We start from the raw sequence: 26,202 nt of genomic DNA, 5'->3' as shown, positions 1-26,202 counted from the left end.
TAGTTTCCCCACCATCGGACATGTACGCTAGCCATCGGATTAGCGTACAAGTCTGAATCAGGCCCATAAATCATTATAGCTCAATCAAGGTAACCCAGGAAGGGGTGCCTAACCCTAATTGCCCCCTCCTGCAGCCCAACACTAACCCTCCCCCAAATGCCTAACCCTATATACCATGAGCCAACCTTTTTTGTGTTGACCATTTGAATGTCGACCGTTTAAACCAGACGTCCTTTGTCAACCTACAGTAAGTCAGTGCCAACCAATTACCTGTCAACCATATTCACTGTCGACCATCTGGTGTCGTTCTGTTGACTGTCGATATACTTATCTGATAACCCCCAGGAAGTATGTGAAAGAATAACCGTTTTCTACCACAGTAAAGAATAAGACTCAGTTACTTTATATGCAGCAGAGTAAGAGTTAAATGCTGACATTCGGAGGCAGCTGACTGCCCTTGAGGTATTACTTAGCCTGGAGGAGAAAATAACAGCGTAATTCCCAGCTGAAGCTCTCAGGTGTGCTACAAAGTCATTTCATCCGAAATGCGCAGAGTAATTAGCGTGTTCTTCTCTGAATACATATTTACAGCAGAACAAAAGATTTCACACTGCAGGCCAAATATAGATTTTCCCAAAATACGGCCAATGAGAATCAGCAGTGAAATGAAGCCCTTTTAAAATAGATTTTTCATAACCTTCCCTTTGTTCTTCCTAAAAACAGGTTGAGGAAATTCAATTATAAAGTTGTAAAATTGCCGGGAGTGAAATTGCTCTGGAATAGTATGAGGAAACTTCTGGCTCCCCAGTTTATGGACACTTTAGAGAATGCCGTTTGTTGGTCTTAGGCACTGATATCTATAATGGGAGCAAGATATGCGTTGCACATGGGCGCCTGGGTCCAGGGGGGCCCACACACTGCACACCCTGCACCTATTTAATTATACTCACTGCTCCGTCGGCCGGCGCTGGCTGCAGAATCTGCAAATATCACCTGTAAAATGGCAGCTGCAGACATTTTCTGGTGATTCGCACATGCACAGTAAAGATGTCCCCAGGAGCGCAGTGCGGGTGCCATGTTCCCGGAGATCTGCTCATGCACAGAACCAGAGTCTGCTGCACCCAGTGCACTGCCGGAATGGACGGGGCCCAATCGGAGCCTGCACACAGGCCCGCTCCTCTCTTATAGAAGCACCTCCAGTCTTAGGGCTCATTCCAACAGCATAAGTGGAATGTAATGTAATGCCTCTCCTGCTTTTTGGACAGTATGGCAAGAAAATGATTAACTTTTTGGGTGGAACCGCATCCACTGGGCCTGATTCAGGTGCAGAAGCAGCAGGGATGCACATGTATGGTAAAGCAGCAGGAGGCGTCTGGTATAAGTAGACACCTCCTGCATGCATGTGTCTGGATCCGAGGACCCAAAAGTGGATCACTCTGCAACACCACTGGCCAGCTGAGTAACCCTGAGGTTATGCAGACCGGCCGCTGCAGCTCTGTCGATGAGGCCAGGAAATATCCGTCCGGAGACCCTGGCTTCACTACTCCCACAAAATGGAGGAAAAATGTCCAAAATGGCTGCAGACTATGATTCACCTGACGTCTACAGCTGTACTATGTCCAACGACGCAGGACCTGTACTGCACATGCAGTATTGAGACAGGACCTGAATCAGACCCATTGGGCCTAATTCAGAGATGTACATAAACCTGAATCTTATGCACATCGCTAGTGTTTTGAGACCTGCACATGTGCAGAAGCCGCACTGCAGCTCTGGGGCTCAAACGCAGCAGAACGCTGCTGGTATTTGGTGTTGGCCCCATTTCTGGACATGATAAAAGCCAGTGGCTGCGTCCTTGGAAACACCTTCACTGACCCCGGCTGTGTGATCATTTAACCGGACATCCTGAGTAACCCGAGGGTTAGTCAGATTTCCGATGGTAACGGAAGCTGACAGGGGGCGTGTTTTAACTCAAGACGCCTCCTGCAGCATTGGTGCTAACTGTGTCCACCTCTGAATCAGGCCAGTAGTAGGTAGGGAGGCCGCGACGTCACATGGGGGGCGTGCCTATGTAGCTGAGGCTGCACGAGGGGGGTGGAGCTAGCTGTCGCATCCCTGTGGCCACGCCCCCACTATACAGAGCCGATATTACAGGCACCAAACAGTGAGGGGTGGCCGAGGGAGGGTGCGGGAGAGCTGTGGCGCTGCAGGAGACTTGCCCACTTTCTGAGGGGCCAGGAGGAGCACACGATTTTTGGAAGCCTCCCGGCCATTCCAGGAGGATAGGCAAGTGTGCCTAGGTGTCACTTTCCTTGTTTAAATATATAATTAATTGGAATGTAGTTAAATTGCCGGCAGTCGGGATCCCTGTGGTAAGGATACCGACGCCGGAATCACAACTGCTGACAATGCAGCCAGCTCACAGGGGCTAGTCCCACTTGTGGGTGTCCACGATACCCATAGAGTGGGAATAGCCTGCGAGGGGACTCTCTGCCCTCACCCCGATGCTGACGCCAGGATGCCGCTGTCTGTAGACTGACGACAGGCATCCTGACCATCGGTAATACATACTGATCCCAATTAATTAGCCTGCTATAAGAGTTATGGAGCTTATTCAGATGTGGTTGGAGTTGCTTTGTGTGTCGCAAAGTACCTGTCACTGCCTGCATTTATAAATCATAACCTTGTAAGGCAGGAACCCCCTCCTGGATTTTCGATATAAAAGGGATGATCCACAAGCACAGGCATTACAAAGTGTCATCCTTCTAGGGCGTGACACCAAAATGCCGGCTTTTCAGCAGTTACAGGAGCCGGGTGACGCAGTGTGACACTATCCTGCAGCACTCGGTTCTTGTCACTGAGAAGAAGACTGGCATAGCAAGCACTAGTCACCAGGGGGCAGCCCGGCATCTCTGAGGTTGCTGGACACCCCCTCGGAGTGATGTAACCAGGAGGGGGCACTGCCCTGCAGTGATATCAGCAGGAGTACTCCCATAAGGCCACACCCTTTCTGTAAAGCCACACCCCTTTTCTGGATGCACGCTAAAGGCGTGCAAGGGGGTACTATCGGCCGCAGCAGGGTGTCACCGAACCCGGTCCTGCCACTGCCCGCTACCTAAAACGTTTAATCATTTCCATCTAAGAAGACTTTTGAGCTGTAGCAGTTTCCTTACTATGGACCTGATTCAGTAAGGATTGCAAATTCTGCTAAGCAGCAGAATGCGCAATCCCTTGGATCGCATGTTAACCGCCACCCCCTTCCCCCTTCCTTGACCACACTGACATTGCGGTCGCACTGCAATTTCAGTGTGATTGCGAAAAATAGTGCAGCCTCCTGTTGGCGCAGCCTGGCTGCGCAAGCAGACGGCACACCGCCATTTTAGTGATCTCCCCGTTCACGCCCACGCCTCCCGTTCGTGCCGTCACGCCCCCCATTTTCATGCCGCCACTCCTGCAACACTCTATGTCCACCTTGATTGACAGGCAAAGGTGTTCACATTCTCTAGAAAATAAGGTTTGTTTGACAACTTCACTATGGAGGCCCAGTAGACACAAGACTGCCTAGCTGACAGAAGTCCTACATCTAGGCGTTATTCGTGGTGGCACTCAGTACCGGCACCTGTTTTTGCTCAAATTTTTAATTTCTATAACTAGTTTCAGAAACAAGAATAAATCCATAAAATAATTTCAGAAATGAATGACATAGGCATAATTATCCAATGTCGCAATACTGGAGACCTATGGATTTGTTATTGACAAAAGAATGTGTTTTCCCTGCCCACCCGCCCCCCCAACCCCCCCCCCCCCCCACACACACACAAAAAAAAGAACACAAAAAATAACAACAAATAAATAAATAAGTAAATAAATAAAAACAGACTTAAGGGGGGTAAACACAGAGAGAATCTAGTTAGATCGCTCACTTCACGGGTGGGTGAAGTGAGCGTTCCTCCCGTCCTATCCCCCTCGCTCAGCACACATCGCGCTGCGTGCTGAGCGGGGGGAGAGATGTGTGCTGAGCGGTCTGTTCTAGGTGGCTCAGCACACATCTCTCTGTGTGTACCTCCCTTTAGAAGACTTTAGGAAGATAGGCTAACACAACAGAGGGCTCCAAACACCACAGTAAGGTGCCTGAAGAAGTTTGTCTTCGGTAGCAAACAGACGAATTACAGTTCTCTTTGTCACACTTCCTCCTCTTTGAAAGTAACCGAGGACAGAACATGTGAAGGATTATAAGATTGAGTCCTGTTGGAGACAGATAAAGTGTAATGAAAGAGGATCACAAACTAAAGTATATCACATTTATAGTGGATTTGCAGACATCCTTTTAAATGCAATGGGAATGTTCTAGGGTTATAAAACCTTCAAGGGCGTTAGTGGCTTTTGTACCGTTTCACACAATACCAGTCATTTCAAATCAAAGCTAGATTGTAAATTCACCATAATAACATCCAAATCAAATAGGCAACTTTAACCTCTTCTGTCAGAGCTGCTAAACCGTCTCCCCAACAAGTGTCGCTGGGGCGTACCGGCCACATGCCATGCCTACAGCAAGAGCAGGACAGAGGCGCAGGGTGAGAGAAGGACAGGGTGAAAGCTACAGGAAAGTGATAAACAATATATTCAGTGTGAGAAGAAGGTTCTGTCCAGCGCCTAGCAGCATAGAACTCATAGGGCCGCATGGAATAGCCTGTTAGATGGAGGCACAGTGCAGTTCCAGCAAATCTGTCATAATAATTTCATAGGCAAATTCCGGGTGGTGTAGCCTTTGAAATTATTGCCGCTTTAAAAATACTGCAGAATGGTCAGAATCTCACTGGTGCCTGAGACTCGCAGGCTATAGACTCCAGGCTGTAGACTCCAGCAACTGGATGTAATGCTATCCGAGTTGGCCGGAGGTGCGGGTTGCGGGCTCAAGCTGGACATTTTTTTTAAAGCGCCAATCAGGCATGCCTTATAAATGATCGCCGCTTTAAAAAAACGTCTGAGTTTGGCCGGCAACCCGCACCTCCGGCCATCTCAGACGGCATTACATCCGGACCCAGGTGTTCTTCCTACATTAAGCACAGTGAATGTATCACTTGGCAAACATAAATATGACACAGTAAGCTTACAGCCAATTCAATAAAGAAACCTGGTCAGAGAATGATACATGCACTGTAAATAGATCAATAGTGATGTCAGACAGGCTCCTTCTGCACCCACGACCTTTGTTCGTGTATGTGATTTCTGTACATCCTGATGACGGTGTTCTACACCGAAACGTTGATGTAATTTCTGGAACTTTTTCTTATTGGAATACAATATGTTTGTTACAAAATCCTATGAGTGCCGTCCCTCTTCTTGGAATTATATATATATATATATATATATAATATGAGGGGGCCCCGGAGGTATCATTGATACCTCCAGAAAGAGGTGGGTCCCACAGGGGGTTTCCCCTGTACCCCTGTGGGCCAGTCCAACCCTGCAAACATCTGCATGTATGGATGGGAAAGGGGGGGGGGGGGGGGGTAGAGAAGCCAATACTGAAGAAAATCCACATGAAAGCACAGCAGTAGAAATAAGAATGACCAGACTAAAATGTGGGGAAAGGTTTTATGGTCACATGAAACAAAAATTAAACTTTCTGATCCGAATTCTAAATGCTGTGTGCAGAGAAAACCTGACACTGCCCGTTGCTGGCCAAATACCATTCCAACAGTGAAGTATGGGGATGGAAGTATCATGGTGTGGGGATGCTTTGCCTCAGCAGGGACTGGGCATCTTATTAAAACTGAAGGACAGATGGATGGTGCAAAAGACAGGGAGATACTGCAAGAAAACCTGAATCAGTCTGCTAGGAAACTAAAGCTTTGGAGAGAGTTCACTATTCAGCAGGACAATGATCTCAGGCACACGGCCATAGCAACGCGGCCCTGGTTGAACAACAAAAATTAGAATATTCTACAATGGCCAAGTCAAGTCCAGATCTCAGTCCAGTTAAGAATCTGTGGCACTATTTGAAAATTGAAGCCCATAAGCATCATCCAACCAACCTGAGCAACCTGCAGCAAACCTGCCCCTGTAAAATGCAGTAAATCACTCCATTTTGTAGCAATACAGTGATGCCACAATTCGTGGCCCCACTCCATCCTCCAGGAGTCCCACAAAGTTGGCAACTTTGGTTTAGGATGAGGTTAGTATTTCTCTATTCTTAAACTTTGGATGTAATGAAATCCGAGTTGGCCAGAGGTGTGGGGTTTTTTTTTAAAGCGGCAATCAATTACAAGTGATGGTTTTGGCTTTTACATGATTGCCGCTTTAAAAAAACACGTCCGATTTCGGCCGGGAACCCGCACCTCTGGCCAACTCTGACTTCATTACATCCGGCCCTATCTCTGGAAAGTTTCCCACCACCACCGCTTTTCTGGTAGGACTAGGGCAATAGCCCTTTAATTAAAATTATCCTAACCTAAGCAAACAATGGCACATTCCCACATACTGTAAGCCTTCGTTATTTCTCTCCAGTCTGCATGCCTGACATAATTAGTTAATAAGAATGAAGCAGATTAGTGGTGCACCATGGGTGAAAAGGTCGTTCTGTTCTGCAGAGAGAGGAGCAGCCTCCTCACCTGCTTTCTATCAGTTCATTGCCCCCACAGGAGAAAAAGTCTTCATTACTGAACCCGTACAGTCGACAGTCATCAGGACGGAGCCTATGTATGTCACATATAATGTGTCATCCTCACGCTGCTACTATATTATGCATGTACACAGCAGAAAACGTCCTCTCCGGGCTCGCTGCCCTCCGTGCTTTAGTGCATATTAATCTCACTTCATATTTTATGCTGAGGCAAGGGCATTATTATACCGGCAGACAATGCATGGAGGGTGTTTTACAGATATTAGTTTATCATTACAGTGCATGAAAGGTTATTAGGGAATATTCTAGAATAATAAGGAACACTGGGTTGTACTGAGGTCATCACTTCAGTACCAAAGGGTCTAATTCATGTTTGTAAGGAATTGCTAAGCTGTAAGGAAGCGGCTGTGCAATTCCGTGTAATACAAGTGCAGCTGGGGACACTGTAGGAGGTAGACGCCTCCTGTTGGCATATGCGAGATGCAAGTGCTGCATCTGAGGACGCAGCCTCAGATCACCAACGTGACCATTGGTCACGGTTCGCAATGTTTTTTTAGGCACTGGTCAGCCTGCGTAAGCTGAAGCTTACTCAGGCTGGCCGTCGGGTTCCGGGCATCCTGTTACATAGAAACATAGAAACATAGAATTTGTCGGCAGATAAGAACCACTTGGCCCATCTAGTCTGCCCCTTTTTTTTTTTTATATATATTATTTTTTATCTCTAACCTTATTTGATCCTTATTTCTTTGTAAGGATATCCTTATGTCTATCCCATGCATGTTTAAATTGCTCTACAGTCTTAGCCTCTACCACCTCTGATGGGAGGCTATTCCACTTGTCCACTACCCTTTCTGTGAAATAATTTTTCCGCAAATTTCCCCTGAACCTCCCCCCCTCCAGTCTAAGTGCATGTCCTCGTGTCCTATTGCTTCTCTTCATTTGGAGAATGTTTCCCTCCTGGACTTTGTTAAAACCCTTGATATATTTGAAAGTTTCTATCATGTCCCCCCTTTCCCTTCTCTGCTCCAAACTATACATATTGAGATTTCTTAGTCTTTCTGGGTATGATTTGTGATGTAGGCCATGCACCATTTTAGTTGCCCTCCTTTGTACAGTTTCTAATGTATTAATATCCTTTTGAAGATATGGCCTCCAGAACTGAATACAGTATTCTAGATGAGGCCGTACCAATGACCTATACAGTGGCATTATTACTTCTTTCTTTCTGCTGCTGATTCCTCTCCCAATGCAGCCAAGCATCTGACTAGCCTTCATCATTGCCTTGTTACATTGCTTACCTGTTGCATACCTTTGTGTCATCTGCAAAAAGGCATACTTTCCCTTTAATGCCATTTGCAATGTCACCAATAAAGATATTAAAAAGCACTGGTCCAAGTACAGATCCCTGGGGTACTCCACTGGTAACATTTCCCTCCTGTGAATGCACTCCATTTACCACAACTCTCTGTTTACCACAACTGTTCCAGTAAGTCTGCATCCAAAGACTCAGACCCTGAACCTGTCACTCGACAAAACGGGGGGAGCCATGTCCCCATTTTGTAGAACGGTGCCGGGTGCCACCCCCAAACACCGCAGGGGGCCACGAGCGATATCACAAGCCCTGTTCTGCACATGCACAGAACATATCTTGCATCTGCGCAGACCTCACACCTTTGGATTTGTATGTAAACCAAATTATGTAAATCTGAATTAAATGGTATCCAATGAGATGGAGCCAGGGGTGGTTTTAAAGATTCTGAGTGCAGGCCGTAGCGCTGAGAGTGGGGGGGAGCAGGTACTAATTACCCGGGCTTCTTGAAGGGGCCTGGGTCTGCATGAAACACCCCGCTCCCCTTCTTCCTTATCACCTTCTAACTTATCACCTATCAGCTGCTGGGCTGTAGAAAGAGGCTGCTGCTGGTGATATGTAGGTAAGAAAGGGGGGACTGCACACTGATGCCCGAGGGGGGAGGGGGCAGAGGGGGCTAGATGATCACACTGATCAGGCCTCCTCCCTAGATCTGACCCTGGCTAAGGGGGTATGGCCACACCTCCGGATTTAGGCCATGCCCCTTTCGTGACCTGTACTTCTCTAAAAACGTTATGTTATTATTGTTCTGTAAAGCAAGAAAATATTAATTACAATAGTGCCCTTCATGAATACAAAAATAAAATCAATGGTGGATTAAGTATCCGTGAACCAGAGCTTGTGAACAGGCCGCTTGACTACACAAGTGCAGTAGGGATGGCCGGCCATTGGTGGGTTATCCATCGATGGTCACCATCGATGGATAACCTCAATGGTGTAAAACCTTCTGTACTTGAACCATCAATGGTTTACCCATCGATGATCACCCCTGCATTACTGTTAACTGAACTGCAAGCCAATCAGAGCCCAGGGGCGTGGCTTTGCTGGTGTCAGGGGGTGGGGCTAAGCTCTGTGCCGTGACACTATGAGGGGAAAAAATGTTGATAGCACTTAACCATCGATTGCACTGAACCATCTGGTTTTCTTTCATCGATGGTAAAAGTATTTGACATTGGTCGTAGACCATTGTTGATTTTGGATCATCGATGGTCGATGGCCATCCCTAATGCGCAATCCCGGGACCTGGCTTGCGGCAGCAGCGGCTTTCCCCCTCTCCCGGGACCTGGCCCGTGTCAGCCCCCCTCCTCCTCAAAGGTAGGAGCCACCGCTGCTTTCAGCGCAACTCATGCTCCACATATTTTGCAATAAACAGCAATATCATCTCCCCCTCCCTATATGCAGAAGGTCGTCAGTCCGAGATCCTTTTCTGCTTTTTTCCAGGAAATAAAATGCAAGACTGAGTATAAATAGCAACAGACCGGGACATCCGGCAGCTACCATACAGCGCCATCATGGCTGCTTCCATGGAAGCAGCTGTGATATGAAAGCCGACCCCCACTGTGTGATGTATGTGCCGCAAGAGTTTCTAGGGCTTTTCACACAGTTGCAGAAGCAAAAAAACAAATCACTGAACTCTGCCAGCGTTGGCATTGGTCCATACTTAGAATCAGGCCCCAAGAGAGTCTGCAGCTTAATCTACTGCTAGCCAAGGTATCTGGATGATAGATCATGCGTCGACAATCAATATGTCAACACCATATAGTCTACATACATTAGGTCAACAGGTACAAAAGGTTGACATGTTCAAAAAGTTGACATAAAAATGGTCAACATATGTTTTAAATGGTTTACAAATGATTTTTCAACATCTGCTTGATTTACTATCCACGTGGACATCTATTGGGAACAGTAATCTGAGGTGAGCGATGCAAGCCCCCGAGTGTTGAAGTTTCTACTGATGGTGGTCAGATAGCAGTAAACAGATAACAGTGGCACAAAATAACCCAAAAAACTTGTGTTGACCGTTTGTGTGTCGACCATTTCCATTTCGACCTTTTGTACCTGTCAAGCTTAACCACTGTTGACCTTTCATCTGTTGACCTTCTGTTCCTGTTGACCATTCGCTGTTGACCTAATGACTGTTGACCTAAACATTGTCGATCTGTTAATCCACACCCACTAGCCAATGTGGTCACAGTGCACAATGGGCCTAATTCACACCTGTTTGTTCACTAGGTTTTTTTTTTGCAGTCCGGCGTTCGTATAGTCGCCGCCCATAGGGAAGTGTATTTTCGCTTTGCAAGTGTGTGATCACATGTGTAGCAGAGCTCTACAAACAGATCTTGTGCAGTCTCTGCGCAGCCCAGGACTTACTCAGCCGCTGCGATCACTTCAGCCAGTCTGGTCCCGGAATTAACGTCAGTCACCCGCCCTGCAAATGTCTGGACACGCCTGTGTTTTTCCAAACACTCCCAGAAAACGGTCAGTCGACACCCAAAAACGGCTTCCTCCTGTCAATCTCCTTGCACAAACCCATCACTGAGCGGCGATCCGCTTTGTACCCGTGCGACGCGCCTGCACATTGCGGTGCATACTCATGCGCAGTTTAGACTTGGTCGCCCGCTGTACGAAAACGCAGCCTAGCGATCAGGTCTGAATTAGGCCCAATGTCTGCTGATCTCTTGCATAGCTAAGATGTAATGAATGCACACAACAGAAGAACAGGGAATGTATAAAAGCATGCACAGTACTGTAACACCGCCAGCGCTCTATTAACGTTCGGAATGTTGCTTTGACACTTATGCAGGAAATTATTGGCGTTCCTCTTCGGGGATACCATTAACTCCTCTGTTATTGATGTTTGCAGCAATGGAAGAACTGGACGGAGATGAGGTCCGGGTTTCCTCCAGAGGCCGCTATGCAGAAAGAGACATTGTGCAGGTATAGTACAAATGGGGCAAGTAACCTATAGGGGTGAGTTAGTGTTGCACGTCACATAAAATCTAATACTTGCAGCCGCTTGTGCGCGGACAGATGGATCAGTGCGGGTAGGTGCCATTACAGTACAGTTAGGGCCGGATTAAGGTTTTGTAGCTGTGTGTGGGGGCCCCTGTGTGTGGGGGCCACTGGGTGACCGCCCAGTCTCCCTGATGTTAATTCATCGATGAATACAATAATAGCGTGCAAATTAAACACATCCCTTTGAGATACGTCTTGACTTGCATTATACATATATTTCAGATGCGTCCTTTTGCCAAGCATAAGTCCCTAGGCTGCACAAGACAGATGCAGTTTTCCGTTAGCGATGACGATTTTCGGATTTTGCTTGGACACATGTATGCTCTACATTTAAGGTGCCATGGGTGCTATTTATCATTGGCTGCTGGTGGGGACCCCAATGAAGTGAAATTTGTTATCGCCACACATCGCCCCAAAAGGAATGATTTTTCTGAGCTATTTATCAACATTCTCCTGCTGGGACAGTGGCTCTGATAAGAGCAGCCCCGACTAGTAGTAAAAACGAAAGTGATAGTTAGCAGTATCGCTTTCATTGCTGTGTTCAGACCCAACATATATACTGTGCATACACCTCCATATTATAGATGCCAGGGAGAGATCCGAATATCCAATTTACAGACTATACAGTACACTGACGGTCTAAAGATGGCGTCAGCTTTTCAGAGCCTGATAAATTGGTGAGAGCTGGAGAATGATGGGGTCTGCAGTAAGCTACGTTAGCCCTGGGTATATTACATGGATACTTTAATCATGCTTAAATCATGCAGAATCCGCTTTCAGCAGCCCATAGTCTGGTTACATATATAGGCCCCAGTGTATCTTAAGGATCGTGTAACTCAAAATACAGAATTAGGAAAGTGAAATGCCCCTATGTATATTTTTGCATATGCAAATGGTCATACTTTAGGTTCACTTCTGTCGTCTCCTATAGGTATACCAGACAACCTGTTCAGTGGTGTAATTAAAAAGGACCTGTTACGCACAAAGCAATGATGTAGCACAGTTGTGTTTGAAAGTATATTTCTCTTATGTCCTAGAGGATGCTGAGGTCCACATTAGTACCATGGGGTATAGATGAGTCCACCAGGAGCTATTGGCACTTTAAGAGTTTTAGAGTGTGGGCTGGCTCCTCCCTCTATGCCCCTCCTACCAGACTCAGTTTAGAAAATGTGCCCGGAGGAGCCGGTCACAGCTAGGGGAGCTCTCCTGAGCTTTTCTAGTAAAAGTTATTTTTTAGAGTTTGTTTTTTTACAGGAGGCTGTTGGCAACAGCCTGCCTGCAGCGAGGGACTAAGGGAGAAGCAGTGTCCGCCCTGCGGGGTTTGAGCCACTGACTCCGCTGACGGGACACTGAGCTCCAGGGGGGTCGGATCGGTCTCCTCCACAGGGGACCGCTCGCCCCAGCAGCATGCCGCCAACCCCTTACAGACGCTGAAGAAGTGGTGAGTTAGTCACCAACCCCCCTAGCAAGCGGGGGGTCGGTGTGAAGATGGCGGCAATGGGGAGGGCAGTACTAACTGCGCTCCTGGGAAGGTGCAGAGGCACATAGTGCGGTGCCCTGGGCCAGCGCTTACCCCCACACTGGTCAGCAAGCCTGTTGGGGTCCGCGGATCTCAGCCAGCAAGTTTCCTCAGGCCAGTATAAAAATTTGAACAGCGGGAAGACATCGCCATTAAAGGGGCGGAGCTTCTCCTCAGAGCGGACCCAGCAGCGTTCCAGCGCCATTTTCCTGCCTGCACAGCGCTGGATGGAAGATCAGGTCCCTGCACAGCAGCTCCATCTGACCGTACACGGTACCAGGGGGCTGTAGAAGGGAGGGGAGGCTGTAAAACGACTGTGTCTCCTATTAAGGGACACAGTCTGCGCTGGTAAGGGGTTGCCTTTTACTAAAAGCTCTGTATTGTGGGTTGGCTTCGATCTCTGTGTCTCTCTTGCCTTTCTTGGTGGGGAAACTCTGTCTGCCCCCACCTGTGTGTGTGTGGAGTGTTTGGAGGTCTCCTTTAGCTATGTCCAGGGACACTGTGTCTTATGCTGCAGAGGATTTATCTTCCCAGGATGATCCTATTCCATATAATCAGGTTAGCACTGGTTTAGCACAGATTCCAACAAGGGAACCAGAGTGGGTTTCCTCTATTAAAACTTGGATTTCTCAGATTTCTGACAGGGTTGCTAGTAATGGATCTGCAACCCAGGTATTACAGAGCTCTATGGCTGTATGGCCTGTGTCTGTTACCTCAGGACACCCCGCTGTATACCCCCACAAACGTGTGCTTGTGCATGTCACACAAGACGACACGGATACCGATTCTGACACTACAGATGGTGATGGGGATGTGTTGCGGGGGTCCGCATCTCTTGCAAGGGGGGTGCAATTATTGATAGAGGCTATCAGGGATGTGTTAAATGTAAATTATACCACACCTGAGCAGGTTGAGGAGGCTTTTTTCACTGAAAATAAAAAAGCCTCGCTAACCTTCCCTGCGTCAAAGGAGTTGAATGCTATATTTGAAAAAGCATGGGAAAATCCTGAGAAGAGGTGCCAGATCCCTAAAAGGGTTCAAGTGGCTTTCCTTTCCCTGAGGAGGATAGGAAAAAGTGGGACAACCCTCCGATTGTTGACGCATCTGTGTCCAGACTCTCAAAAAAGGTGGTTTTGCCTGTTCCAGGATCTACCACCTTAAAGGAGCAGGCAGATAGAAAAATTGATAAATCAATGTACTCTGCTTCTGGGGCCATATTACGTCCCACTATTGCTAATGCATGGATTGCAAAAGCAATAGTGAAGTGGTCTTGCTTGAGGATTTGGATACGATGGATAGGGATGACGTTGCATTGTATTTACGCAACATACATGATTCTGCAGGTTTTATGGTAGAATCCATGAAAGATCTGGGTTCCATAGTTGCGGGAATTTCTTCCATGTCTGTTTCAGCTCGTCCGGGACTTTGGCTGCGCCAGTGGTCGGCCGACGCGGAATCCAGAAGGAGCGTGGTCAGGCTCTCTTTGGGGAAGCTCTAGACGCGTGGATATCCACCGCTACAGCGGGTAAGTCTCCGTTTCTTCCCTCAGCAGCACCTGCTCCGAAGAAATCCTTCTCTTCAGCTGCACCGCAGTCTTTTCGGCCTAACAAGCCTAGAAAGGCCATAACATCCAATACCTTCTTTAGGGGAGGTCAGATTAAGTCCAAGAAACCTGCCGCTGCAGGTTCACAGGAACAAAAGCCTGCTTCAGGTACGCCAAAGTCCTCCGCATGACGGTGGACTGCACGCACTGGTGGTGGGGCCAGTGGGAGCGAGACTCAGACTCTTCAGTCATGTCTGGGTATCGTCCGGCCTGGATCCCTGGGGGTAGATATTGTGTCTCAGGGATACAAGGTGGAATTTCAAAGTCTCTCTCCTCATCGCTTTTTCAAGTCAGGCTTACCAACTCTGTTGGAGGACAGCACAGTACTACAAGACGCTGTCCAAAAGCTGGTGGAGGCACAGGTCATTGTGCCAGTGCCACCTCACATGCTGACCAAAGGTTACTATTTCGTGGTACCGGAACCAGATGGTTCGGTCAGGCCCATTCTGAACTTAAAATCATTGAACCCCTTTCTAAAGGAGTTCAAGTTCAAGATGGAGTCTCTCAGGGCAGTGATATCAGGTCTGGAAGAGGGGGAATTCCTGGTATCACTGGATATCAAGGATGCGTACCTCCACATTCCGATCTGGCTGCCGCATCAGGCTTATCTCCACTTCGCACTGCAGGACTGTCATTTCCAGTTCCAGGCCCTGCCATTCAGCCTCTCCACAGCACCGAGGGTGTTTACCAAGGTGATGGCGGAAATGATGATTCTCCACCGCAAGCAGGGGGTGAACATCATTCCATATCTGGACGATCTGCTGATAAAGGCATCATCCAAGGAGAAGCTTCTGCAGTCCATTGTTCTCACAACACGGCTGCTCCAGAGTCACGGTTGGATTCTGAATCTTCCAAAGTCACATTTGGAACCAACCCAGAGGTTGTCATTTCTGGGAATGATCTTGGATACGGAAGTGCAGAGGGTGTTTCTTCTGCAGGAAAAGGCGTTGGTGATACAAGCTATGGTCCGGGATGTCCTGAAGCCAACTCAGGTGTCGGTTCATCAATGCATTCGCCTATTGGGAAAGATGGTGGCCTCTTACGAGGCTCTCCAGTACAGGAGGTTCCACGCTTGGACCTTCCAACTGGATCTCCTGGACAAGTGGTCAGGATCTCACCTCCACATGCTCCAGAGAATTTGTCTGTCGCCAAAGGCAAAGATTTCTCTCCTCTGGTGGCTCCAGTTACCTTACCTTCTGGAGGGCCGCAGGTTCGGGATTCAGGACTGGGTCCTTCTTACCACGGATGCGAGCCTTCGGGGCTGGGGAGCAGTCACTCAAGGGGTAACCTTCCAAGGACGGTGGTCAAGCCTGGAAGCTGGCCTGCCCATCAACATCCTGGAACTAAGAGCCGTCTACAACGGTCTTCTTCAGGCGGTCCCTCTTCTGAGAAATCGGGCCATTCAAGTGCAGTCGGACAGCGTAACAACAGTGGCTTACATAAACCGACAAGGCGGAACAAAGAGCAGAGCGACAATGTCAGAGGTCACAAGAATACTCCTCTGGACAGAAAAACACGCATTAGCGCTGTCAGCCATCTTCATTCCGGGAGTAGACAACTGGGAAGCAGACTTCCTCAGCAGACACGATCTCCATCCAGGAGAGTGGGGATTCCATCCGGAGGTGTTCAAGAAAATAACAGATCTTTGGGCCTTACCCCAAATAGACATGATGGCCTCTCGTCTCAACAAGAAGCTTCGGCGTTATTGTTCCAGGTCGAGAGACCCACAGGCAGTGGCAGTGGACGCCCTGGTGTCTCCGTGGGTGTTCCAGTCAGTGTACGTGTTTCCACCACTCCCACTCATCCCAAGAATCCTAAAGCTCATAAGGAGAACAAGGGTTCAAGCACTCCTTGTTGCCCCAGACTAGCCAAGAAGGGCTTGGTACGCGGACCTTCTGAATATACTGCAAGAAGAGCCGAGGCCTCTTGCTCTTCAGGAGGACCTGCTGCAGCAGGGGCCGTTCGCCTATCAAGTCTTACCGTGGCTATGTTTGACGGCATGGAAGTTGAGCGCCTGATTCTTGCTCGGAAGGGCATTCCGAAAAAAGTTATTCCTACCCTCACACTGGCTAGGAAAGGGGTAACGTCTAAACATTACCATCGTATTTGGAAGAAATGTGTCTCTTGGTGTGAGTCCAAGAAGTTTCCTACGGTGGAGTTTCAACTGGGACGTTTCCTCCTCTTCCTGCAAGCAGGAGTGGATATGGGTCTGCGTTTGGGATCTGTAAAGGTCCAGATTTCAGCCCTATCCATTTTCTTTCAGAAACAATTGGCTGTCCTCCCTGAGGTTCAGACCTTTTTGAAGGGAGTTCTGCATATCCAACCTCTCTTTGTACCGCCTACGGCGCCTTGGGACCTTAACGTGGTGTTGCAGTTCCTCCAGTCGGATTGGTTTGAACCTCTACAGGAGGTAGAGGTCAACTTTCTTATGTGGAAGGCGGTCACGTTGTTGGCCTTAGCTTCTGCTAGATGGGTGTCCGAGCTGGGGGCTTTATTCTGTAAAAGCCCTTATTTGATCTTCTATGAAGATAGAGCTCAGCTGTGGACACGTCAGCAGTTTCTTACGAAGGTTGTGTCGGCATTTCATATCAACCAACCTATTGTGGTGCCAGTGGCTACTGACTCCTCAATTACATCAAAGTCCTTGGATGTCTTAAGGGCTCTGAAGATATATGTGAAGAGAACTTCTCGTCGCAGACAGTCGGACTCTCTGTTTGTCCTATATGATCCCAAGAAAATTGGGTGCCCTGCTTCTAAGCAGACGATTTCTCGCTGGATCAGGTTCACTATCCAATACGCTTAGTGGCCCTCATTCCGAGTTGTTCGCTCGCTAGCTGCTTTTAGCAGCATTGCACACGCTTAGCCGCCGCCCTCTGGGAGTGTATCTTAGCATAGCAGAATTGCGAACGAAAGATTAGCAGAATTGCGAATAGAAATTTCTTAGCAGTTTCTGAGTAGCTCCAGACTTACTCCTACATTGCGATCAGTTCAGTCAGTTTCGTTCCTGGTTTGACGTCACAAACACACCCAGCGTTCGCCCAGACACTCCCCCGTTTCTTCAGACACTCCCGCGTTTTTCCCAGAAACGCCAGCGTTTTTTCGCACACTCCCAGAAAACGGCCAGTTTCCGCCCAGAAACACCCACTTCCTGTCAATCACACTACGATCACCAGAACGATGAAAAAGCTTCGTTATGCCGTGAGTAAAATACCTAACTTTTGTGTAAAATAACTAAGCGCATGCGCTCTGCGAACCTTGCGCATGCGCAGTAAGCGACTAATCGCAGTATAGCGAAAATCGGCAACGAGCGAACAACTCGGAATGACCCCATTCTACGGCAGGATTGCCATGTCCAAAATCTGTTAAGGCCCACTCTACTCGTAAGGTGGGGTCTTCCTGGGCGGCTGCCCGGGGTGTCTCGGCAGTACAACTTTGCCGAGCTGCAACTTGGTCTGGGTCGAACACGTTTGCAAAGTTTTACAAGTTCGATACATTGGCCTCTGATGATCTGAAGTTCAGTCAATCAGTTCTGCAGGAGCCTCCGCGCTCTCCCTCTCGTTCTGGGAGCTTTGGTACATCCACATGGTACTAATGTGGACGCCAGCATCCTCTAGGACGTAAGAGAAAATAGGATTTTGGTACCTACCGGTAAATCCTTTTCTCGTAGTCCATAGAGGATGCTGGGCGCCTGCCCAGCGCTTCGTTTCCTGCATATGTTTTGGTTCAGTACAACTTCGTTTCAGTTGAGTACTGCATTGTTACTTGGTAAGTAATGTTTCAGCTGTTGATGAGTAGTTCAAGCTCGTTGGCTTGACGTGCCTTGTATGTGTGAGCTGGTATGAATCTCACCACTATCTGTATAATCCTTCTCTCGAAGTATGTCGTCTCCTCGGACACAGTTTCTAGACTGAGTCTGGTAGGAGGGGCATAGAGGGAGGAGTTAGCCCACACTCTAAACTCTTAAGTGCCAATGGCTCCTGGTGGACCCGTCTATACCCCATGTGGACCTCAGCATCCTCTACGGACTACGAGAAAAGGATTTACCGGTAGGTACCAAAATCCTATTTATGTTGAAAGTGGAACATGCTACTGTGCAGACTCCATGTTGCTATTCCTCCAGGGAGGCTTCATTCCCTGTATCAAAATGGCCACCATGGCTACTACTCAGCATGGGCAGAGCCATCTTGAGACTGTGGATAGGATGTACTAAGGGAAAATGCAGAAAACCCCCATTTTCGGGGGTTTTGCCGCATTTTCATATGTACTAACCCCCGGCCGCTGCGTTTTTGCCCCTGAGGGTATTGCAATCTTTTGATGGCGATATCCTATAGAAGCCTATGGGCTTCTTACCGCCAGCCGCCACCCCACGCCGCTGTGACGCCGACCCCCCTCCCCTCAGCATCCGTCGTCCAGGCAGCCCTGGTCCCGGAAGCTAAACTCCTCCTCCCCCTAGCAACACAGCGAGAGGTCCTTCCGGCTGCAGGGAGGAGCAGGAGGCCCCCGGGACAGCCCGCTGCCTGCATGCCGTGCTGGGAGGAGATGATGACCCCAGGGAGGTGACGGAGACCCCCAACACACCACCTCACAGGTATTGCGGGGGGCCTCCATCACCGCATTGCGATGTTAATCGCATATGTTAGTACATATGCGATTAGCATCACTGTGATGGGCGGCGATGTATGTTAATACATCTCGCCCTGTGTGAGAGTAACTCCAGTGAGACCGGTGATTATTTGCTGACATAGGGGGTTATTCAGGTTTGTTAGCAGACCAAAAAAGTTATTAATTGGGCAAAACCATGTTGCACTGCAGGTGGGGCAGATGTAACATGTGCAGAGAGAATTAGATTTGGGTGGGTTATATTGTTTCTGTGCATGGTAAATACTTGTTGCTTAATTTCTACACTACAATTTAGATTTCAGTTTGCTCACATCCCACCCAAAACCAACTCTCTCTCTGCACATGTTACATCTGCCCCACCTCAGTGCAACATGGTTTTGCTTTTTTTGGTTTGCTAACATACATAAATAAGGCTCATAACTCCGGTTCCAGCATCCTGCACCGCTACCCGGTACCTACATACACTCACCGGCTCGTGAGCTGTATGACACCACACTCCGCTCAAGGGGGGTCATTCCGAGTTGATCGATCGCTAGCAGTTTTTAGCAGCCGTGCAAATGCTAAGCCGCCTCCCACTGGGAGTGTATCTTAGCTTAGCAGAAGTGCGAATGAAAGTGTAGCAGAGCGGCTCTAAAAAAAAATGATGCCGTTTCAGAGTAGCTCCAGACCTACTCAGCGCTTGAGATCACTTCAGACTGTTCAGTTCTGGATTTGACGTCACAAACACGCCCTGCGTTCTCCCAGACATGCCTGCGTTTTCCCTGGCACGCCTGCGTTTTTCCGAACACTCCCTAAAAACGGTCAGTTGACACCCAGAAACGCCCACTTCATGTCAATCACTCTGCGGCGGACATTGCGAATGAAAAGCCTTGCTAGTTCTTATGTAAAACTACATCGGCTGTTGTGAAAGTACGTCGCACGTGCGCATTGCGCCGCATGCGTAGAAGTGCCACTTTTTCACTTAATCGCTGCGCTGCGAACACTTTTATCTAGCGATCAACTCGGAATGACCCCCAAGACCTGCTCCATCTACCAGTGTGTATAACAGTGAGTACAGCTATACCTGCTCTGTCCTCAATAAAACCACTCCACTGGGTAAGTACAGTAACTGGGCTGTTCGTAGTTGTAACTTAAGGCACACGCTGGTGTGTACAGACACTCTGCTATATCCTCAAGCCTGTACACACATATTTCCAACACTTTAAACCTTGCAGCTTTATTTTCTGCAAATGTATTTTCTTGGTCAGGAAAATTGCTTTTATTTGCGAGTTCTGACCGCACACACAAGCACCTGACATTTACCTGAATGACTGGGTCCATAGGCACTAGCCTGCAGCCTGACAACAACGGGCACTGCTGGGCTGTGTAGTAGCAGGCAGCTGCTGTCTTGCGTACTGTAGCAATGAGATGATCGTGGTTTACAGTGCACGCCAGCAGTGTCCATCATTACGACGCCTCTGGCTCTTGCATATATACAGACTCATTCCGGAGAATGCCAAGTGGCGGGTTGGGAATGGGAAGGTGTGCTATCCTAGATCAGAGCTGTACATTCGCACAGTTGTGCGATATTGGGGATGATTCCGAGTTGTTCGCTCGCTAGCTGCTTTTAGCAGCATTGCACACGCTAAGCCGCCGCCCTCTGGGAGTGAATCTTAGCTTAGCAGAAGTGCGAACGAAATATTAGCAGAATTGCGAATAGAAATTTCTTAGCAGTTTCTGAGTAGCTCCAGACTTACTCAGCCACTGCGACCAGCTCAGTCCTTTTCGTTCCTGGTTTGACGTCACAAACACACCCAGCGTTTTCCCAACCACTCCCCCGTTTCTCCAGCCACTCCTGCGTTTTGTAACTAGAACGCCTGCGTTTTTCCGCACACTCCCATAAAACGGCCAGTTTCCGCCCAGAAACACCCACTTCCTGTCAGTCACACTACGATCAGCACAGCGATGAAAAAGCTTCGTTATGCCGTGAGTAAAATACCTCACTTTTGTGTAAAATAACTAAGCGCATGCGCTCTGCGAACCTTGCGCATGCGCAGTAAGCGACTAATCGCAGTATAGCGAAAATCGGCAACGAGCGAACAACTCGGAATGACCCCCATTATCTGTTCCTATGTGATGGCCCTTAACCACTTGGCTGGCATTGTTGCACGTGATGCGACCGGAGCCAGGTGTACGTTACCTGGCCAGGTCGCATCACATGCGATTTTCTGCCCACTGTGTGCCCCCGTTGTGTACAATAGGAGATCTGTACTGCACTTGTGCAGAACGAATCTCCTCATGCTCCCTGGATCCTCCGAGTGATGCAGTGGTCCCTGACCACCGACATCACTTCCGGAATTGCGCAATATCATGAGGCAATTTATCATTAAAGCCAATCCAGGACAGTGCATCCGTTAATAGGCTGTCCCAGCAACGAGGGGTGGATGTTACAAAGCAGGCGGCTACTGAGCAGGACACAGCAGAGCGAAGCAGTGGGCCGGGCAGACACTGAGGTGGCCTGGCACAATTATGCAAGGTTCCCCCTTTACCATTTACCAGTACTTAAATACTGCAGAAACATGATTTTCAGCTACATAAACCAGGCCCTTAGTTTGGAAATCATCTGCATCCTATGGGCCTTTTCCAATACAAACCCTGATTTCTCTGTGGTTTTAGTTCTCAGAAGTAGGAGATTTTTCTCTTCTGAAAGCAGACATTACAGGTATCAGGAAGGTCTGTGCTGCTTAAATTCTGATATTTTTTTAGGTTTGAGACTTGGGTCCCTATGTAAGAATATTCATGGTAGTGCCGCAATTATTTGACGATCTGAGTCGTGGCGTGCATTAGAGATTTTGACATAATGATCTTTACTATGGGGGGTAATTCAGACCTGATCGCTAGGGTTCATTTTTCGCTGCCTTGCGATCAGGTAGTCGCCGCCTACAGGGGGAGGTTATTACCTTTTTGCAGTTGTGCGATCGCAATCGTTGGCACTGCCCAGGACTTACTCAGCCGCTGCGATGATCGGGGCCGGAGCTGACGTCAGAAACCCTGCTTCCCTGGAAATGGTCAGTTGCCACCCACCCAGAAATGGCCTCTTCCTGTCAATCACCTTGCGATCGCCGGTCAGCGACGGGATGGTGCGAAAATTACGAACACACCGGCGATCACAAGGTGATTGACATCCCCGTTGCTGCGGTCCATCGTGCCTGCGAGTTGCGGTGCATACGCATGTGTAGTTCAGACCTGATCGCCTGCTGTGCAAAAACGCCCAGCAGCGATCAGATCTGAATTACCCCTTATGTTTTAAAATTTCTGTAGGGACTTTGGTTTGCCAGAACCAGATGTTCCTGCACAATAGGACCTGGTACAACAAAGGAGTCTTATGGACTGTAGAAATACTCATTCACAGTTTCTGACACTGCACATGTGCGTCAGTGTCATTTACCGAGACACATCGGAGGTGGACACTGAGGATAAGGGAGAGGGATCGCAAGATCCTTTCCTATTAGAATCCAGGTTCCAATGTATGTATCGACAGTGTCTAGATCAGGGATGGGGAACCTTTGGCCTTCCAGCTGTTGTTGAACTACACATCCCAGAATGCCCTGCAACAGTTTAAGCATGTCCGAATAGCAAAACTGCAGCAGGGCATGCTGGTATGTGTAGTTCACCAACAGTTGGAGGGCCAAAGGTTCCCCATCACTGGTCTAGATAGACAGTCAATACTATATGGTTGACATGCAGTAAGTCAACAGGGACAAAGGGTCGACAGGTAACAATGTCGACATACAAATGGTCGACGCAGGGTATTTTTTATTTAAAAAACAAAACAAAAAACTTTTGCTTCATTTACTATCCACGTGGACTACGATTGGGAATAGTAACTCTGGCGAGCCACCTTGCCCAAAGCGTGGCAGGCGTATATGTTTGTACTTATGGTGGTCACAATATGAACTGGACAATATGTGGCCAAAGAAACCTAAAAAACGTTGTGTCGACATTTTAACCCTGTTGACCTTTTGTACTTGTTGACCTTACACACAGTCGACCTTTTCCCATTCAACCTTTTGTACCCGTCGACCTATTGCATGTCGACCTATGGGGTCGACCTATTGCCTGTGAGTGTGAATATGTGTAAACACTGTAGACTTATTGAGCCACACCCCTAGGATCCCTCTATAAGGCACAGAACGGTTACCGCTATCTAAAGATGGCGTCAGCCTTCGGGGCCAGACTCTGAAAAGGTAAGCTTTTGGAGGTTGGTACATAGGGTCGGATTGCAGTCCTCATTGGGAATAATGAGCCTTTTGCAGGAAATGTCTGTGATATATCCTGCATTAGACTGTAGCTACAGAGCCCCGATACTTATAATCAGATTCCACGTGATTTTAGTAAAACGTGATTGATACATATGGCGCATGAGTTTGGTATGTGGCTGAGTTTTGAGTAAAAGGATTCAGAATTCAGTATCCGACACCAAGTTGCTAAATAATCCTTCTGATCCCAAATTTTCCCATATAAAGGCCTGAGTCAGAGATGTATGTTAATGCATTCATAGCTGCGATCTCGTATGCTGCGGATGTGCGAAAACATGTTAATGCTGTAGCCACCTGGAAGTGCATGCAAACACACAGCCGTGGCCGCAGATCCTCCAATAATTGACCATCTCAGTAACTTTATGTCACGCAGAATGCCCGCAGGGATTGAGACCTGGCGCCATGTTTTCTGTGTACGAGATCACAGATGTGGGCAGAGACACGCCCAGAAAACGGTTGCGACATGCCTACATTTTTGCTGCCAATCCCCATAGCTGCCCCCAAACAGTCTCTGACTGTCAATCAGTTTGCAAATAAATCCTCACTGCAAGCGACTTCGCAAAGGTACCATGGTGCATGCACAGTGCGGCCGTGACACATGCGCAGTTGGCCGATAATTGCTCAACTACGTAAATACAGGCATCGCGTACATCTCTAACCTCTATAATTTTTATTGCCTCTTTCTTACTTGTTTTAAGTGTATTTGTGCTGCTGGGGTTGGGGGAGCAGTTGTGTTGAGGTTACAATTACCTGCCACAAAAATTCCCTAAATTTATTTTTTTAGATGAATTCAGATTGCGACCATGTAACCCTATGACCAGGAGCAGAGATATATAGTGGTTACAGGGCCCATAGCCCCATTGATCAGAGTGGAGGCCTCTTCTGTGCTGTCCGATGCTTGTGCACAGATCATGCTCAGAAGTAGAGCAGAAGATGGGGTGGGGTCACAGGAAGTGACACAAGCATGAACAAGCACCCACACAGGTTTTGCTATGGAACCCAGACATGCACTTCTCCGCCCCTCTTTAATGTCTAATGTGGGCTTACAACCATCTGCTGTAAACTATTATTATTTGGTTGCCTTTCCATATGACTTCTGAGTGTGGTTTGGTTATGTGACTTCTGAGTGTGGTTTGGTCATGTGACTTCTGAGTGTGGTTTGGTCATGTGACTTCCAGTGGTGGTGTGGTCATGTAATGTCCAGTGAAGGTCTGGTCATGTGACTTCCAGTGGTGGCCTGGACATGTGACTTCCAGTGGTGGCCTGGACATGGGATTTGTCCAATGGTGACTTGTTGAGGCACCCCAGAGAATCATGTAATATGTCTTCTTATTGCAGATATGACATTTTGGGGGTTCTGATATCTTACACCTCACTGCTTGTTTTCCTTCCTTTACAGTTTGTGCCATTCCGTGACTATGTGGACCGCTCTGGGAACCAAGTGCTGAGCATGGCGAGACTTGCCAAGGATGTCCTAGCTGAGATTCCAGAGCAGTTCCTCTCCTACATGAAATCACGTGAGATCAAGCCCCGGCCACTGCCGCCTTCCGCCCCCATTCAGAGCCTTCCCTCGCACATCTGAGCACCGACCACGCTATTCCGTCCTGCACAGAATGGATCCCCCCCCCCTCCCCGCCACCATATGATAAAAAAGACAGGGTTTCGCTTTGACCTCCCAATCTCCTCTCCCTCAGTCTGGCATCTGCTTAGTCATGGGATATGCCTGCTAATTGCATCTCTAATAAACTAGCTGCACCCCAATCTTCCAGGGGTTATGCAATATACGGACTGGAATTCCTAACCCTGGATTAATACTACTGATCCTTCCGAAGGCAAGACTGGACTTCTTGTGCACAAGACTTTTGGTGGTCCACTGACAATGGAAGGCAGCAGTGAGATGGTCTCAATGACATATACATTACTTGGGAGGGAAGGGGGGGGGGGGGGGGAGGGAGGTGGTAGCAGCAGGTTTTGCACTAAGAATTGATGCAGTGCTAGGTGGGTCATGCTGAATGGATACAGTGCTAGGTGGGTCATGCTGAATGGATATAGTGCTAGGTGGGTCATGCTGTACAGTATTTAAGAACTTTTTTTTTTTTTTTCAGAATTTAAAGTATACAAATAATGTACATTTGTGCTTTCTGAGGAATTGTATACTGTAGTCCTCATCTGTCTCCAGATATATACAAATAAACCTTTAAGCTAAACTGTGTTTCTCTGAGAAGTCGCGGTTTGGACCCTGTTGTTGGTTACCGAAGTCTGAAACTTCAAGTGAAGTCTCCTGCTGATACAAGCTATTAGTAAATTTGCTCAGGAAATAAATATATTTGTAGAAAGAACAAAGCATTTTCCCACCGCCATGAACTTTGGAACTGAGACGGACGAATCTCTTCGCATTATCATTATTATTATTAGCACGGACGCAAATGGCGAGTTTTTGCACATGCACAGAAATGAATATACTAATTTTTACGTAAGTCCGTCTTATTCTGAGTTGGACGGAACGTATACAGATCTGTCTGTGAAATAGGGCTTCTTTGGGCGGGATCTGGGTGGTGGCAATGTGATTGCACAGAACGTCCCTGACTTTGGAAGTGTCGTGGGCCTGTATCAAAAGCTCCGTACAATTCTGAGCCATACATACAGGGAACGGAAGCCTGTCTCTGGCTGAGTTGTGGTGGGCGATGTAAAATCAATGGGCTCCATATCTCTAAGTGTGTGATTAACTTACATCTGCACATTAACGTCCCTGATCTGCTTATCTAGTGCAAGGAATCACAAGTGCAATATTCCTACAACTATGAATAAGGATGCAAATCCTGTGCATGCTTAGTGTGTCAATATTGCACAATTACATCATACATATGTACAACTATCAATGAGGCTCAATAGTTTTGAAGGAGCAACCCCACAGTTTATGACTTCTGAAAATGTAGTAAATAAATGTATGCCATTGTCACCTTTGACCCTCCCCATTTTATTATTAACTTCTAAAAATTTTCAAAACTATGGTTGTTACTTGTGCTTAGGTATGTGAACTATGTACTAACTCAGTAGCGGATCTTGCCACAGGCAAGCAGGACTGTTGCCCGGGGCGCCGGCGCCATCCGGAGGGCGCCGCACCATGGCAAGATCCGCTACTGCTGTGCC

At 47.9% G+C, this 26,202-nt stretch overlaps 1 protein-coding gene across 3 annotated transcripts in view; it reads left to right on the top strand.

The window, feature by feature from the left end:
• Positions 1-25,263, top strand: part of CPNE9 (copine family member 9) — a 560,849-nt gene extending 535,586 nt beyond the window's left edge. For all 3 annotated transcript variants that reach the window (XM_063940993.1, XM_063940994.1, XM_063940995.1), the window contains 2 exons: positions 10,861-10,934; positions 24,452-25,263. In XM_063940993.1, coding sequence (XP_063797063.1) covers positions 10,861-10,934; positions 24,452-24,634 — 257 coding nt within the window. In that variant the 3' untranslated portion in view covers positions 24,635-25,263. The remainder of the gene's footprint in view (positions 1-10,860; positions 10,935-24,451) is intronic.
• The last annotated feature ends 939 nt before the right edge of the window (positions 25,264-26,202 follow it).

Source organism: Pseudophryne corroboree, chromosome 9 (genome assembly GCF_028390025.1).
Source record: "Pseudophryne corroboree isolate aPseCor3 chromosome 9, aPseCor3.hap2, whole genome shotgun sequence".
Classification (NCBI taxonomy): domain Eukaryota; kingdom Metazoa; phylum Chordata; class Amphibia; order Anura; family Myobatrachidae; genus Pseudophryne; species Pseudophryne corroboree.
This window is presented reverse-complemented; position numbering and strand designations above follow the sequence as displayed.